The following is an 18,467-nucleotide window of genomic DNA, read 5'->3' on the forward strand; positions in this document are numbered from 1 at the left end:
AAGTGCGCAACGCCGTACCCAAACTAACCGGATATTTCGAAGTGATGAAGATACGAGCCCTGGTTCGGACTCTGAGGTGTGAAAGCGCCCGTCGTGTTGAGACAAACGGCAAAGTGCTTCGTGAAGGACGACAAGGACGGGACATAAATCATTGAGCCCGCCGGTATCCTCGGTGTAAACGATTCCCTCCAACACCAGACCCCCCGCTCCCCCCCCCCCCCCCGACACTGTGACTCTGCATAAAGACACGACACAACGCTCCGCTGCTCACCGACACCACACACACACACACACACACACACACACACACACACACACACACACACAGACACACACACACACACACACACACACACACACACACACACACACACACACACACAGACACACACACACACACACACACACACACACACACACACACACACACACACACACACACACACACACACACACACACACACAGTGTCACCTCGCTGCCAACATCCAGTCATACTCCTCTTAACCAAACCAGTCAGGCTTCACGTCTCGGTGATTGAGGGGCTTTAACAGAAATAATTGCTTCCCTCGTACGAGAGCCCGGCCCTCTGTCAAACTAAATTACCAATCGCACGCTTAGTCACAAAAAAGGTTTTCGCCATGCCACAAAGAAATAAACACACGCACACGCGCACACACACACACACACACACACACACACACACACACGCGCCCTTCCAGGATGCATCATTTGCTGGGGCAGCCTCTCCAGTCGCTGTCAAGTGTTTGCGCTGCTGCAAACTAATTCAGCTCAGGCTTTTTGAAGCCGAGAGAGACATTCATGGAAAACGGGCGGCGAAGGCACTCTGCCCAACGGGCGAGGCATGTCTCCCCCCCCCCTTCTTTCACCGAACTTCTTTTCTCTTAAATGTCACCGTCCAAGTCATTTCCTTTTCTTCTCCTCTCGTGCGGCCTCCAGACTCTGACAGGTCCGTTTCCTAACAAGCATCGGATAGATTTCTTTTGTTGTCGAGCGTTTTGTGTCATCGACGCTGTCCCACTTTTCGCTGACACGAACGTGGACGCGTGGGCGTTTCGCGTGTTGTGGACGACTTACACTCGCTATCTAACGCCCCCCTCTTTTTTTTTTCTTTTTTTTTATATGCCGGTCCACTTTTGGAACACAGAGAGGGGAAACAAAAAATTGCTTATCAGGGCATGAATGTAATTCAGTTTGCTCGCTTCAAACTAAGCCGTTATCTGCTGCAGTGTGTGTGTGTGTGTGTGTGTGTGTGTGTGTTGGAGGCTGAGCAGGGGTTGAAGCAATGCACCTCCACTTTGATCTGTTGCCAGCGTCGTCGCAATACTGCGGCGTGATTCACAACCCAGTCAGTGTCAAAGTTATCTCCGTCTCCCAGACTCCCCCGTGAGCCCGCACAGACGTGACAGGTGGACCGACTCACGGAAACCAACCTGAGCTCAATGTCACCGGGCAAGGCACAATGTTCTCAAGAGAAGTCCATTTTCCTAAAAACATTTCTCAGCGTGGATCGATTACCGGTCCACGCTGAGAAATGTTTTTAGGAAAATGGACTTCTCTTGACATTTACAAGCTACTGAAGGAGGTACACTGGAGCCATCAGCGGGATAAACTGTGTGCGGTGATGCTGAGGATTGTTCAGCATCGCCCACACCCAGGAGAGCTGAGGGCAGAGTATCAGGGCCACGCAAAGGGGAAAAAAGGAAATCTGAGATTTTGAGAATAAAGTCGGGGAGGGACCATCTGAAGAAAAGGCTGACGTCTGCATTACATTGTGGAGCAATGTTATCATAAGTATTAAGGACTTTGAAAAGACGTCTAATGTCTATTGTGAAGAAAGAACCACACAGACTCGCCTCTTTTCGCGGAGGAGGAAATGGAGGATGCTTTTTCTCATTAAATTTCGACCTTATCTCGTAATAGTTCGACTTTAGTCTGGAAAATCTCCAAATTTTCTTTTTTCTTCAATATGGCCCTAATACTCCATCCTGTTACACCCCATCTCGCTAAATATATTTTGTTTTGACCATTGTGAGCAGCAGAGGTTTTTCCGCGAAACGATTTTCTATAATATTTTATATTCAAATCAAATTAATCACCTCATTATTTTTTATTTTTTCATTATTAAAAAACAAAGGGATAAGTGGGAGTGTGACTGCTGAGTCATCGATTGTTCTATGTACCTGGTGTTTGATGTTGACAGTGATTTATTCCTGATACATGTTAAAATAGAAAAAAGGTCACAGGTTGAATCATTTGATGTGAATTAAAGCACATGTTTTTAAAGATCAATGTTCATGTGACGTTCCAGCTGAGGAAGTGGGATTAATGTGTCTAGTTTTTGCAATAAAACGAAGCAAGATATTGGATTAACTCATAATGGAGAAAAAAAAAATCACAAATTCATACTTTCGAGTTCAGTACGAAAAACACAGCAGCGGAAAACAAAGTGTGCAGCATGAAAGGTGGAGGCCGAGGGATTATATTAGAATAATTTGGAAAGAGCATTTTTCAAAGAGCGCTCATGGTGCAGGTCGATTAACCTTGGGAGGGAGGGAGGTCGAACCCAACCGGCTGCCGTCCCGCATTCGGCAGCCGCAAAACACAAGGAGTCATTAATAATTTTGACCTTTGTGAGCGAACGCTTCGCAGATAATCTCTCGGCCCCGCTGTTGTATAGCGCCTATTGTGAGGCATGTTTCCAAGTTGAGCTGAAATCAGCAGCACGTTGCACACTGACCATGCAATGAGACAAAGTCAAACCTAGTCCAATCAGTCCAATCAGCCCGGAAACTCGCAGTGACTCGCCCCAACTTTAAAATCCACCGACTCGTGCTCTCTCTACTTCATTTAGCATCAGCACTGGTGTGCACTGTGACATTTAGGCTTTGATTCGTGACGGATGTAATTTTTAGGGATACTGCATTGAAGTGCGACGTGTATGTGACTTGCATACAAAAACATCTTTTCTACTGACAGGGAAGGACACACGCCCCCGACAGCTCCCTGACACCTACTCCATGAAATATGTCAGGGGGGGGGAACAGCCATCTGTGATTGGTTGGGGGGCCAACGAGTACTCCTGCACATCTCTTGGCAAAGTCATAAAAATCTTTTTTTTTCTTTGATCCATCCATCTCGACGGACCAAAAAAACAACTTGTAGCCTGAATATTAATATTAACAAATATCTAAATGAAAGCTTGAGGACGCCTTGGTGATGATGTCTGTGCTAATAGACCCGGTGCACTTTAACAAAGCTGTACACGAACAGTGCCGTGCGTTTCCCAAGGGGTTGGCCGCCCCACGTCTCTCCGAGCGTTTACATTACGTAAACTCTTTTTAAATAACGGCGCTGACGGACGGGGCCGCCGCGCGTGAACTTCCCCGAATCTAAAGTTCAAAGCCCTCAAAAAAAGCGTGAAAGGTAAAAACACACAGCTGATGCTGAGTGTGTGTGTGTGTGTGTGTGTGTGTGTGTGTGTGTGTGTGTGTGTGTGTGTGAGAAAGAGAGAGAGAGAGAAGGGGGCCACGACCCCTCGGCTGTCTTCTAAATTTAATCTTCCTCAAACAGCGCGGCCCTGTGAGTCATTATGCAAAGCGACGTCGGGCCCGAGCGAGGGGAAGGGGAGCAGAGCTGCGAGCCGGCTGGGCTCACATGACGCCGCGCTGCTCTCCGGCAGATGTAAAAATCTGGCAGCGAGCGTGCGCAAGCGGACATGCTGATGTGCATGAATGCACAAACACACACACACACACACACACACACACACACACACACACACACACAAACACACACACAAAGAATTACATACTCAAGGCTCAGGCACGCACACAGCACGGGCCACATGCGAACGCTGGCATTTATTATGTATGCAACAAATTCAACTGCACATGTGGAGTACACGACAAATGTATCGTTGGATTTTGAATCTTGATTCCACATTACATGCGCTGCTGTGTGATGAACTATCACATCCCGTAGGTTTCCGGTTGAGAAAAGGTCTCACGGGAAACGTGACAGCGGAAAAACCCAGAAAACGCAATATTTCGCCTCGGGACGGGCGGCGGCGATGTCACGTGTGACGCGCAGCTGTTCGTTCTCCCCGTCTGCTTCCTCATCTGTTTGGATGTGGTGTGTCATCCCCAACGTGAGCTTGTCATTCACCTCACTATATATATATATATAACGCATCCATCACAAGTGCAGATCTTTATCCGTTCCTACATCATTGTGTAAGTGGATCGACATGAGGTGCAATTTATCCTCTCCCTCGATTTATTCTCCGCCGCAAATTCATTTTCTCTGTCCAAATATTGTCCAGCAACACAGCAAACCTTTCACAGCCCCAATCAATATCACTGTCAGTAGCAGAGGGAAGTGATGTGCCGACGTCCCCAGCAATAACTGCAATCAGCAATCATCTCTCTGAAAGATGCAGTCGTTTGTCGTGTCAGTGATAATCATCGGCCGCAACGTTTGCCTCGGATTAAATATGAACGGATCGAATACATGGAGGAATGTAGACAATGCGACATGCGTCCGTACAAAAGCTCATTCAAACGCATGTAAACGTGATGTTTGTTTGACTTTGACACCTGACCTCAACCCAACTATTTTGGAACGATGTACATGTTTTTTTTAAAAATCCGTACTAAGTGCGCCTCCTACTTCTTCAGCTTAGAGACATAAGCCCTGGAATATAAAACATAAGGTTTCCAGTACATTCCTTATAGGTTGCCTCATTCTATCAGTCCTCTGCAGAAGGCAGGCGGGTTTAATGTTGCTTATAGGTGCAGCCTGAGGAGTCCTTGCTCTCCTCTCACTGTACTTCTGCACCATCCTCTGGCTCTAAGACCTTTTGAAATAATGCCCCTCTGATCCCACACGGCACACAAATCCCTCCGCATTTGAGCCAAATCAACTCCGGGAGCCCGGCGGCATGATCAGTGAGAAGCATGTGAGCACGAGGAGAACCGATTGCTCAACGTATTTCGCCGCCGCTGGATTCATTCATCCGTTGCTCGCGCCGTGCCAACGAGGCCTGCCAGGAGCAGCGATCAATAGCCGTGGATCAAACGCGCCCGTAAAAAAGCACACGGGCAGACACACTGTACGCAAATTGGATCTCCGCATCGCGTATGTTAAGTAGCGCTCTGTAATTTGGCATCACCGCCATTGCTAATGCTGCAGTGAGGAGGCACTGACGGCTCAGCACAGAGCCATTAGCCGACGTTGGTGAGGAGAAGCGAAGCTGCAAGCATTTATTTCAGGCAGAGGCACTTTGTCCCGTCCCCCCCCAACACTAAAAAGACAACTGCCTCCAACAAACACTGGCTGCAGAACAAACTCTGGAGACGAAGAGGCACAGATGGGAAACGTATTACATCACTTGCAGTAATCTAGAAAAAAAACAACTTTCAAAAGGAAGTTTGTTCAATCCGTTGAGGTGACATGTTACTCAGCGAAAAAGGACTGCCCAGATTTGGAAATTCGATATTTCATGACACCACGAGACCTCCCATTAGTCGAGCAGCGCCGCGTCTCCTTTCACTCAACTTTAAGTTTAAGCTCTCCCACAGAGGAATGGACAAGGTAAGAGACGGACACCAATTGCTGTACCTACATAGAGTACATGGGCGGCTACGGCTCAGGGGGTAGAGCGGGTCGTCCACCGGTTGGTGGTACAGTCCATTTGCTGTATATGAGTCCAAAACAGACTGGGAATTTGTTCAAAACGCTTTCTGGCATCACTGGATGAGACCAGCCACACTTCATGTTATCTAATACCAGTATTCCCCGGCAGTGAATGGAAGTGATGGACAGTTAGAAAAACCTCATCAAGAACAAACTGTTCCTTTCGATTTACAGTGGCAAGACTTATTACCATATATTCTTTCGTGAATATTTCCTGCAAAATGTGAGATGGGATTTTTCTTGTACTTCTCTATCACTTTTGAAGTAAAACGCAAAGATACGAAAGGGAAACTCCTCAGCTGGAGCCGTCTATCCCCTTAAAAAAAAAAATAACTGACATCAATTAACACTAAGTCATAAAGCCTTATTCGGATGTATCACACGGTGCCAGTGTAATAACACATGATAGCCAATTCCAGTGTCTCGGGGATGAGAGGAGCTTTAGCCCGCTAACATTAACGAGCGGCGGGGAACGACACGCCTGGTGTGTGTGTGTGTGTGACGGGTAAAGCCAGGCCACCAAGTGGATTCCCCCTCAGGGATCTAGGTAATGATCCTCTTCCGCGGCTTTTATCTGCTGCTCTCACTTCAGCATGAGGAGGAGGCCGATGTTGTATATGCAATGTCTGTGTAGGAGGAGAGACTAGAAGTGTGTGTGTGTGTGTGTGTGTGTGTTTTGCCGTTGTACCTGCTGGAATGCAATTTCTTGCTTTCACAACTGTCTAGTCTGGAAACCAAAACCAATCAGCAAGCTCCTCTTCGTCCGACAAACCGCATTCACACAGGTCTCCCAACTGTCCCAACAGAAAAACTTTGAAAAGAAGAGCCAAACAGCTGCAGGTAAAGTGCTTCCGGACATTTTTGCCGTTCCAGTTTTTGTTGCTCCGACTGGTCGTGGGTTGTTGCAGCCGTGTCAAGAGGCATTTTATTTTTCTGCAAGCGTTGATAACACTTACTTGCAAATGGAGAAGTGGGATCTTCCAAAAAACCCATTTGCTAATGCAAATTAGTCGGGCAATGCCAGGCTAATATGTGTTTGCTGTTTGTGCTGCTGGGATAATGTGTGTGTGTGTGTGTGTGTGTGTGTGTGTGTGTGTGTGTGCACGCATTTGAGAAATTTGTGTTTTGGAAGGAATCATGAATTATCAGTATCAGCAGATATTTGTAGGTGTATGCAGAGGCTTGCTCAAGAATAAGTGGCGTGTAATGTGCAAATCTGTGTGTAGCTTGCCAAGTCAGACAACACACACATATTCAGAGGAGTGTGCGTGTTTGACTTTGACAGTGTTGCCATGAATGGGATTGAAAGTAGAAGCAAAATGAACAGACGCACAGTTTCTGGTCTTTCATTGTGCCTCGAGCAAAAACATAATTTTTCAGCTTCTTCAAAACACTCAAAAAGATTCAATCAGTAGCGTAACAGATGCCACTGAATTGCTTCATGAGAATAACTGCGCTTCTCCGTTTGTGGGCAGACTTCATTCACAGACATGTAACAATCCACTCGGTGGATATTATTACAGTTCTGCTGTTTCTGCTGGCAGTTCAGGTCGCGGCGCTGCAATTCCACTCACCGGCCCCTAATCAGGAAACACTGTCAGTGGTCTCCGTGACAACCCCGCCACTCTCCATCCTCCTGTGAGGTGGTGATACGCAAGTCGAAAGCTTCAGAGAAGGCGCGTGAGGTCACGGTTAAATTTGAACCTCGCCTGCATGTCTTATTAAAAACACTGAGAAAAAATGTTCCACATTTTTTGAAAAAGGTGTCTGTTAGAGTGGACACAGAATAAAAAAAAACACATCACTTACCGAGGAAGCGGAAGGTCCTGCGCACCAGCGGGTTGAGGTAACAGCAGTCCCCCGTGGCCACCGTCCTCTCCGAGCGGTCGAACTCTTTGGATGTGTACTGGACCAGGAACAGCACAGTCTCTGTGATCGTGATCTGGAGACACAGAGGCGCAGAGGGGTTCAGATCGCGGCCGTGGTTTTTCTCGCACAAGAGTAGTAGTCTGTGAAAATGTTCACTTTCATGCAGCCGCAAACGCCGGTAGTGAGACAGGTAGCAAATGAAAAGAGACGAAGAAGAAAAACCAAAGCCCTCATACAAAAAACGCTTCATGGCCTTGAAATGAAACTGTTTCGACCGTGCCTGTTGACACCAGGGGGAGAAAAATGAGATGAAGAAGACACGAGGGGGCACGGGAGATGAGGAGCAATAATGAGGGTCACTCGTTAAAATTTTAAATAAATCGTCGGGCGATCATCACTGGGGTTTGCCATTCTCTGACCACACTTGACCTTGACCATGCCCCCACACCGGTTTACAAGAGAATTGATCGGTCAGCAGACGGTCGGTCAGATCGGTCAGAAAATGAATGGTCAGTCAGCTGGTCTGTAGTCCTTATCCATTGTTACTCCAGGGAAACGGTGGATTTGTTGGGAACTATTTTTAGCGGAGGATGAATTCCGTTTCGGCCGGCGGAGCTCTGTACGGCTCTTCGTGATCCTTCCGCTTCCCGTGAGATTTGATGACTGGGAGAAAAAAATAAGAGAAAATCTCCGGACTTATCCTTGAAGACTTTGTGAGGATTAGACACAAAAAACGCTCTCTCTTTAATGGAAGCCAATTACTGACGGACTGTTGGTAGAATGAAAGGGAAAAAAAACAGCAAAGGAACCGCCTATCCATCTCTTGTTGTTCGTTTCCTTGAAGAAGACGTACTGAGCTTCATTCTCTTCTGAGAAAAAGAAATGTGAGATTACAAAGTGGAGTCTGTGTGTTGCTCTTGCACAGACAGTTCAATTGTGCAAAATGAATTACAATTCTGGATTAAAATCTATCTGTGTAGTTATCTGAATGTGTCGTAGCGGCCTGGTGGCCTCCCTTTTGAGAATCTTGCTGAATTGAAACTCGCGTGAAACCTGGGGAGTGATTAGAATCAGTTCAGGTCACTGGCCTCTTATAGCCTACGACAGTATTAACTTGGTTTACAATCAATATGAAGCTGAACCAAAATAGGAAAAAGCATCGACAAACTGATACAGTGCATCCATCTAATAATAAATACAGCGTTTCATTCCTCCAGATTGGTTTCCATAGGAAACGATGCGTTTAGAGTTTGACTTTCAGTTTAGATTTAGTGATGCGAGGCCCGTTTGAAACGTATTGATCAGAGAACAGCAGTATAGGAATAGAACCGCCGTGGTTTGCTGAGGGGAAGAAAAAAAAAACGTGCTAAGTGGCTGTGTCTAAAAACAGAAAGGCGCGTTAGGTGCCTCGTCGGATCTAATCGTGGCTGCTGTTTTTTCGCCCCTGGTGCTTTCTGAGCTCAGAGTTCCAGCAACTGGCCGAAGGATTAATCTTTCATTTACAGGTTCCCCCCTGCTGGAATTTGTACCGACAACCTCCTGACCTCGCTGGGTCTGAATGTTTCCACCTGGCAGAACACCTAGGGTCCTGTCGGAGAATACAGCTTAGCGCGCCCAACTATGCGTGTGACTGTCGGTGCGTGTGTGTGTGTGTGTGTGTGTGTGTGTGTGTGTGTGTGTGAGGTTGGGTGGTCCCGATGGGCACTGAGGCCTGGAGCTGGAACCAGCAGTGCTGCCACACATCCAGGGCAGCGCCACAGTGATTTATTCAGGTCGACTGCAGAAGGGAGCAGATGAGGTAGAGATGAGATGCAATTTTAAAAACATCTCTATATTTTTAAAAAAAACGCCATGTCGAACAAATAGCTCGGATTTAGGAGGATCGTTATGAACTGGGATATTTTCAGAAATTGAAAGTCCATGCACTAACTAAGGGGCCTTTTCACACCTGGAAGTCTGGACCAAGGTTCTTGTCTTCGGATATCTTTGATCCAGGTAGTTTTGGTCATCATCCTCTTCGTGGTCTGCGTCGATCTACACTATATTTGACATGAGTCAGCGGACACGCCCGACACCAGAGACCATTTTTTGTGCCTGAAGTTTCATACCTAGGTCACATTATGATGAATATCCATGGCAGATGAGCAGATGAAGGCAAAAACTTCCTGGAAAAAGTACGTAAGTGGAGTAAGTGGCCGGAGGAAACTGACAAATGCCCCACATCAAGAGAGCAGAGTGTGTTCAGCATCGCTTTGCATTTCACATCAGAATAAAACTGTATATGTGACAGTAAAAATTGTCCTCTCGACAGGTTTTCCATTCTGTGGGGTCCACAGCGGCACAGTCTCCCCTACAGTCCGAGGCGGGGCTGAACAAAAAGCGCCCTGCCCTCTGTGGAACAGTCCTCAGATTTCTAGGTTACGGTAAAGAGAAAAAATAATCGCATCGTCTTCCATTGGTACGACAATGATACCTAACCCTCTTCTTCTGCCGTTTCAAAATTAAATGTGCGGCACGAGCATAATGGATGAAGCCGCTCTCCGAGCCTCTGCTCGGAAGCTTTCAATGTGGGATATCAATGCAGGGAGTATCGAGTTTTATTTTCTTAAATGTGACAAACGTGATAAAATTAGATCAAATAAATTGAGGAAAGAGTATGACATGACTGTTGTCCTGACCTCTGGCATTATACCTTCCAGCACTAGACGAGAAGACAAATAGGCCTCTTGCTAAAATATAATGAAATGGACTTGTTGTGCTCAGGCTCCTGGTCCGATCCACTGGCCAATCCAGAGAGTTTCCGTGTCCTTGAGCAAGACACGGATGAGCTGCAGCATCAGTGCGTGAATGGGCGAATGACACGTACGTGGCAAAGTGCTTTGAGTGGTCGAACGACTGGAAACGTGCGACGCAAACACAGTCCGTCTACCGTGTGCGATTCACGTTAATCCTCTTCCTCTCTCCACCGCGCTCAGTGGAAAGTGCACTCGTGGCACGAAGGGGTTAAATTGTACAGTGCGTAAGACAGAGGTCGTGGATAACCCATGTGTCGGCGTTATAGCACGACCGCCGCCAGCTGTCAAAGCCTTTTTGGCCGAGTCATGTAGTGACAACATTTAAGAGGCTTATCGGGGGGTGGAATCTCAGTCGCGGCACAATGAACACAGTTTACGTGAAAAAAACTGGGTTATCATGAAGGAATGCGTGACGCAACGTGCGAAATGGGGAGATTTTATCACAATGGCATGTCTGTACCGCCCCGGTGGTTACATTTGTATATTCGGGCCCAAACAACACAGGCGCAGACTTCTGCTTTAGGCTTAGTAGTGTGGGACTTTGTACCGCCGTCGTGTCTTGGACCCATTGACACTGAGTCTTGGGTGAATGAGATGTTTCTGCATCGACTCCAACTACCTTCATGAGGGCGTTCGTAGCCAAATGTCGAGAAGGTGTGAACTCGCTTGGCTCGTCAATGAGCATACGAGATCTTCAATCCTCGTCAGTAGGCAGCGCGTCTTGCGGTTGCGTGTCTCCTATGATGAATTGCAGCTGAAGTAAAACTCTGTTGCTCTGGTGACGAGAAAAAGAACAAAAAAAACCCCAGCTCGGGTGATTTCTTTTTTTAAACCACATGACCATACAGAAGCGCTCTGAGCTGTTGTTCAGACAATCTGATCCCTGATAAGATCGACCGCTGCACTATCTCCGTGTCTGTGTGTGTGTGAACGAACATTCATCTTTTTCTCCCTAACAACACCTTCCCGCAGAGTACACACCGTACCGCAAACAGGTTCTCCCTTTCCTTCTAACAGGATCCATCTGTCTCATAGAAAAGTCCACGCTGGAAGTCACTGCAAGGTCAATGTCATCAAAGTCGTCGCCGCTGATATTTTTATTCATCAACATGTTGTGTTTTTACAAACGTAACAACGGGATGTAGTCTTTGAATCCAAAGCCATTCCTAAGAACCTCAAGTTTCACATCAAGAGTCCAAGCGATCGGCAAAAGCACCGATCACAAGACCCCGAACACGTGGGGACCGAAGTGCTGTGATGAAAAGCCGACTGCAAAAACAGGCCCGCCAGTTCACCTTCGCAGAAACAAAAAGAAATATTGTCAAGTACAAAATGAACACATTCATCCGCGCGGCGTCCAGCTCCTCGGAGCAGACGGCTTTTTTCTTTTTTTTTTTTGCATTTCTGCGTTTCTATTTATAGACGTCTGTGGGCAGCGGAAGACATAACACGAGGAGAAAGAAAAAAAAGAAGAGAAAATGTCAAATGCTGCCTCTTTTTTTCCCCCTGACAAGTCGAATAGGGCTTTCCTGTCTTCTCCCTTTTGAAAACGGCTTTTCCGCTGAGATTACATGCTCGTCTAACTGACAGCGCTGTAGTGCATCAAACTGCTCCCCGACACTGCTGATGCCTCCCTGCTCCTCGTTTTCTCTCTCTCTCCTCCTCCTCCGTCGATAAGAGACGAATACGTACAGTGTGCGGCCGCGTCCCGATGTTTCGGTAACCTGGCAACACATCTATAAGAGTCAGACGAGAGGGAGAGAGAGAGAGAGAGAGAGAGAGAGAGAGAGAGAGAGAGAGAGAGAGAGAGGACTGTAAATCCTTGTTGGATGATACTCACCCACATAGAGGATGAAATATTATAGGATATATAGGATCCTGTGAAACGACAGTACACAGCGCACTGTTTTTTTATCTTAGCTGTAGTGTCTTGGTGTCCGCCCTCAAAATTTTAAACAAACCTTTAAAAACAAAAGTTACAGCATCACGTCACACCGGCCTGACATCAGTTTAATAGGCGTGTGGTCGACACGTTCACCATCCGGATGGTCAGCTTCGAGCCATCGACATTATTCCGGTAACAAACTTTTACGAGCGCCGCAGGGCCAAAGGGCCGGACGCGTTCCCCCACATTGAAGCGCAGCGGGGCCGAGATTATTCTCCTGAATCAGCACCGCGGCCGTATTAAAAACTGTTTGCCACTGCAGAAGCTTTGCTTGAACTTTACGAGTTTGTCCTTTTATGGGCGCGGGGCCGTGAAAGAAAGCATGTTTTGCAGGAGCTCCTTCTACTTTCGGCTTCCAGCTCCTGCGCAGACGACCCGCCTGGAGATCACTTTTAAAAGGTGCCATGGTGAAAAAAACCACAAAGGGTGGACCCAAGGTCAGTTCCAGTTCCGACGGTCAAACCAGTCAGCACTGAGAGCTGCTGTGTTTAACTGCCCTCCTCCTCCTCCTCCTCCTCAGCTGCTCACTGTGGCGACATCCATACTATTTTAAAACGACGTCTCAAAACTGAAATTAACTCCGTCCAGACTTAACACACCTGAAAATGTATGCCTATATCTATATATATATCTATTCACGTACACTGTCTGAGCATGTGCGGACTGGTGTACGGTACACAGGATGCGGATCGTCCACTCTGCAGTTGAATGCTCATGTTACAAAAACTACTGCGAGTGTGAAACTACAATGGCGAAGCATGGATTTCTTTACTTAGTGTGACGACGAGTTGGAACTATCACCACCGCTGGAAGTCGATTTGTGAATGACAAGAACCAATCAGGAAGTGAAAGCGGGTGACTGCGTTATCATTTCTAAGCGTTTGTTTTTTTTAGTTTTCAAACTAAAACAGTGCCAGCAGCGCTTCCTGACTTCTACGACTTGGGAACGTAAACTTAGCAGCAGTGGTGATTTTTAAAAAACGAAAATCCAAATGTGGACAAGGATTTCCCCAACAATGTGCATTTCTTTCCCCGTCAGGCAGCAGGTAAATATCTGAAGAGGAACGTGACGAGCATCAGGAGCAGTTCCATTTTGATGCGGCGAGCTCGTAACGGGCTGCTGGGAGCGTGATTTAGCTGAGCCCGGCACATCCCGCACATGAGAGTGAACGTGGATGTGGAGTATGAACGGGGCTGCAGCTCTAAAAGCTGCACACGAGTCTCTGAGTCTCTTCAGTGTCGCGTCGTAGGTGTGATGAAGTGATGTTGCCATGACAAGGTGCTTTAAACACCCCATCGTCCAGGCAACAATCGCCGGGCTGTGCTCGGTAACCTGGCACCTCTCGGCACCGCGTGAACGAGACTGTCTGTCACACTGTCACACTTTGAGGGAAGAAATAACCTTTCACCTTTTTACAGAGTCGCATTCCCGATATGGACAGTATATCTACTGAGTCTGTTCAAAGTCATTTCTCTTTAGTACTGAAACATTTAGTAATGATCCCATTATGTGAAGGGTCCGTAAGTAAGGATATGATTGGAGAAGAGTTTCCTGGAGCATTTCTCCATATATTGTGGTGCTGATGGTTTGAAAAAAAAAAGAAAATCTGATGAATAACTTCTTCTTTCTTTCTTCTTGATCTTCGCAAGCAACTTATTACGACCTATGTGGTCGTAGAATATCAGTTATAGGCTGGACAAGCGGGTGGATGGTTACTAAATCGCTTCACATTGTTAACCTGCAATGTCTTGTTTTCTATTTCTGTTAATGAGTATTTGATTGGAGTTTTTAAGTAACTTCTCCAACGCTGCTTTTCAATGAAGAACCGATGAAACACAAAAGTTCAACACGTCTCATTTCTCTCACTTTCACACATGTAATGGGCAAAGTCTCCAGCGGTGACGTGCATGTTGTCATGACTACCAAATGCATCCATCCATCCATCCATCCATCGTCTACCGCTTCATCCATTTAAGGGTCACGGGGGGACTGGAGCCAATCCCAGCTAGCATTGGGCGAGAGGCGGGGGTACACCCTGGACAGGTCGCCAGCCTATGGCAGGGGGCTACCAAATGATCTTGCATTAATATAGATATCATTTGCCGAGGCTGGAAAGACATGTCCTGGATCTGCGGACGGATTTAATAATTCATCTTTTAAAAAAAGAAAAGTGACCAAGGACTTGTCTAAGACGGGAGTGTTGTCGCTGTCTCCGTCTGATGCAAACAGCCTGAAACCAAACATCTACGTCGAGCCTCCTCAAGTGCCATCGTTATCATCACCATTCGGTTTCACGTGCTAACGTTGGTCATGAAATATGAAACACACTCAACACGTTGCCTCTGATATCATTGAGAATGGCGAGAAGTGGCCTCAGGGCCGCCTGACTGCCACAAAAAAAAAAAAAAGAGGCCCGAGCACCAAGCTGCGACAGCCGCGAGCCGTTTGTCCCACTTTCTCTTTCTCGGCCCGTAACACAAGCTGACAGGGCCACCGTGACAATGTGCGGCTTTTTTAGTCCCTCAACTACCTTCCTGCCCCCCCCTCTCTCTCTCTCTTTCTCTTTCTCTCTCTCTCTCTCTCTCTCTCTCTCTCTCTCTCTCTCTCTCTCTCTCTCTCTCTCTCGTCTCCGTCGGGCCACGGTGACCCCGCGCTGCTTATTTAACTCAGCTGTTTCTCTGGTCGGGTGCTGGACTCGCTCACGCCTTCTTCCCGCATCGGCTCTCACTTCTCTGACTCTCGTTCGTTCAATTTCACACCGATCTGTGCCGCGGCGCACATCTGTCTGCATCAGCGTGGCAAGCCGACTGGAAAGAACAAGAACAACAACAAAAAAAATCACTGACATTGAACCAATATTTGGCCAAGGCTCCTGCTGGTCAGCGTGCCAAGCCTCCAGAAAACGGCTTTGACAACAACAACAACAACAACAACAAAAAAAGGCTCGATGCCTCAGTGTGTCTCCATTCTGGAGTTAATTGGGCTTGCGACGTGCTTTCACGGAATGAGTGAGTGAGACGGCGCCCGGGGGGACCGAGGAAGAGGGGCCCTCTGAGAAACACTGATGCAGAGAGACGTCGGAGACAGAATGGGAGCAGAGTATTTCGGCTCGTCCGCATGAATGAAGCCTCTGCGAAGATAACGCGCGGATGTTAGTTTGGAAGAAGCCAACACATTGTTATTTTAAATAGTGTCCATTGAGTATGTAAATCATCCATAACTCGGCCCTAAACCTGCTGTGGGTCATTTTCCTCTCTTCCCCCTTCTGGCAGTGCGTTAACTACGTATGTTTTATGCAATCCTTCCTGTGTATGCCGAGTTTATCTTTTTCAAAGACTGTTGTCGGGCGCTTTCTAGTCGTCATCGCCCGGGGCTCCGCCATAGGCAACTCTGGAGGTAAAGGGAAAAGCAGCAAACAATGGAAAGAAGTGACGGAGGCGGTCGCATTCTAGCGGATGTGATGTGGAGTCTTGTGTGTTCAGTGCTACATAGTCCATCGGCAGGTTCAGGTCAAGTTCAAGTCCCACATTTTAAAATTGGGAGGAAAGATCGCAATTCAGATCGTGGCTGTTGATTGTGTGTGTTACGACGAAAAAGGGATTTTGTTCGCCCACTGCTGCAAGAAAATGTGATTGAAGAGAATGTGTTTCTCTCCGGACAGGAAGTCGGACATTTTGGGACTTTTCCCGTGCCAATTTTCCTTTTTACGAAAAAGAAGAAGAACAACGACAAACATTTCGGGACCTTTTCTTACGGATGCGCGAGCGACTCTGCCCAGCGGAGCGGCTTCGCTGTAATCAAGTGAGTGATATTGTAATCAGGGCCTCGCTGTGTTGTTTCAGGACGGGGGGGGGGGGGGGGGGGAGATATTATCCACGGCGAGAAACTGTTTGATAAGGAAATTCTCTTTGGTAAACACTTTCAAATCAATTCCGCAAAACTCATTACGGGAAGCTGCAGTTCATACTCAATTAAGTCTATTTCTTTAATAGCACTTTCGGAGCATCCAGTCAATCCATTAGCTGGCAGCTATTGTATCTGCGCACAGAACAAATACACTTCGACGACCTCTTTCCCGTGTCTGTTAGAAATTCACTGAATTACAATTCACTGTGAGTCGACCTAACGTCGACTGTGCTTCACAGTTTTCTCTCGCAGCGCCGGTGTGTGTTGTGACTGCGCCTGGTGATTTCCTCCGTGTTCCTCGCTGACCTTAAGCACTTAGTCACAACACAACCTGTAACGACAGCACTGCGGATCCTCATCTGCATTCAGTCCGGGTCTCCTGCAGAATCCGTGGGTGGAAAAGTGAGCAGCTCTAACGATTTTTTTTTTTCTCCTATGTTTTATGATGACTTTTATTCTGAAGGACACCAAACCGGCGGTTTTTACAGCCATGTTTCTGGGGGCCGTCCGTCCCCTTCTCCTAAAAGACTTATTTCAGTAGAACCTCGAGGGGATGCTTTCAAATTTGCTTCAAACTTTCACGTGGTCTAAATAATGAGCTGATCTGATATTTGTTGGCGAAAGGTCAAGTTCCCTGTGACCTCACAGAACACAATTCAGGTCTCTTGAATGTGATACCTCGAGACAATTTCTTCAAAGTTTGCACAAACCTCCACTTGGAATCTAACATGGACTGACTAGAATAGGGTGGTCAAAGGTCAACGTCGCCGTGCCCTCGCAGATACATGATGTCTGTGTGCCGCCGATGTTCTTTCCTGATGTGTCGATGTTCGGTCAGCAAACAGAGACAAGAAATCAGCTCACGAGAAGCAGCAGAAACGCCATTTCCTCAAGAGATTCGGCTTTTCAAGTCAGTGGGGGTTTTTTTTCCCCCGATCTGATGCATCCGGTTGCAGTGGGGCCTCGGCCTCCGCTCACAATATCTCATTAATTCCTGCACATACTTCACGAAAGAAAGATGAAAGAGATCCTCAAACGGAAGCAGAATCGTTGGGTCTCGAGAAAGACGCGTTTTCGTATCGTCTCCTTCTTGAGCGAGTGAGTCTGCTGCCAGTCAAAATCATCACACAAAACCATTAAGATTAGTTAAACTATTGATCGTGAGTCCAAAAGATGTGTTTGCCAAGAGAGACTTACTCTCTGTGCATGACTCATACGTGGACACGTGTAAACTGCTCGTAAATGACAAAATCCCTTGTAGTGTATGTTCCGCTTAACGCGACATCTGTTCATATGATTTTTACATGAGGCCCCGTTGTCTTTGGCTGGTAAAGTATTCACAGGAGAAAGAAAATGCATAGTATACGCTGATCGGTTGCCGACTGAAACCCCTGACAAAGACCTTCGGGTGGGTTTCCCCTCTCAGCGGCCGAATGCTGCGGGCCGAGGCCCTCTGCCAAACTCGCAGCGCTGCGCTGTGCAGACGCGCATCAATCTTTCTGGCGCTTTTATTCTTGGAAAGAAAACGGTCGACTGAACAGCGGGAGCCAATGTGCTGTAACGCACTTGTTTGCTTTAGTCTTCTCGTCCTCACACAGAGTGGCGCTGAGAGAGTAGACGGACGGCCCGAGGTCTCCGAACACCACTCAAATCGCCATGCAGATAATGCGGGGTAATTACGAATTTGTGGACCTGTCTTTGTCTGTTTCGACAACGTTCAGTTACTCAGCGTGTCCCGGAAGCCGCTGAGGAAGAGTCATTAGGTGCAGATGTGCCCTGGGGGGGGGGGGGGGGGGGCATCACGCAATTTGCAAGAATAATAAGGTACGCAGGAGGTGAGCTCTATTTATGAACATCTTAGAGCAGGAGTTTGACAGTTCAGTGCCCAAACCAGTGCCTCCTAAAATGTATGTTCATGTACAAATAGTGATTGTTCTTCAAAATATTCACCATTGAAAGAAGTTGAGCGAGAAGCTCAGACAGGGAGACTTCGCTCATTCTTGTTTTTCATCCAATCACAACCTGACACGCAGGTTTGGGGTCAGTTGTTTCAGTTTTTTTTCTGGACGGCTCACACAAAAACACCAACAATCAAATTTTGGCTTTTCGGATTTCGAGAGGCAAAATCTGATTCTTTTTCTTTCTCTGCGGAACCAACGTTTGACTGTGTGCAAATTGCAAACGGAACAAAAACCGCCATGTGCAGACTGAATGAGCACGATGTGAATGAGACTG

At 47.1% G+C, this 18,467-nt stretch overlaps 1 protein-coding gene across 7 annotated transcripts in view; it reads right to left on the reverse strand.

Moving 5' to 3' along the window:
- Nucleotides 1–18,467, reverse strand: part of plppr5b (phospholipid phosphatase related 5b) — a 55,973-nt gene that overhangs the window by 19,039 nt on the left and 18,467 nt on the right. For all 7 annotated transcript variants that reach the window (XR_007030266.1, XR_007030263.1, XR_007030265.1 and 4 more), the window contains one exon: nucleotides 7,526–7,658. Coding sequence is in view for 2 of the 7 variants with exons in the window: in XM_035618745.2 (XP_035474638.2) it covers nucleotides 7,526–7,658 (133 nt within the window). In the remaining 5 variants the exon portion in view is untranslated. The remainder of the gene's footprint in view (nucleotides 1–7,525; nucleotides 7,659–18,467) is intronic.

This window comes from Scophthalmus maximus, chromosome 21 (genome assembly GCF_022379125.1).
Source record: "Scophthalmus maximus strain ysfricsl-2021 chromosome 21, ASM2237912v1, whole genome shotgun sequence".
Lineage (NCBI taxonomy): Eukaryota > Metazoa > Chordata > Actinopteri > Pleuronectiformes > Scophthalmidae > Scophthalmus > Scophthalmus maximus.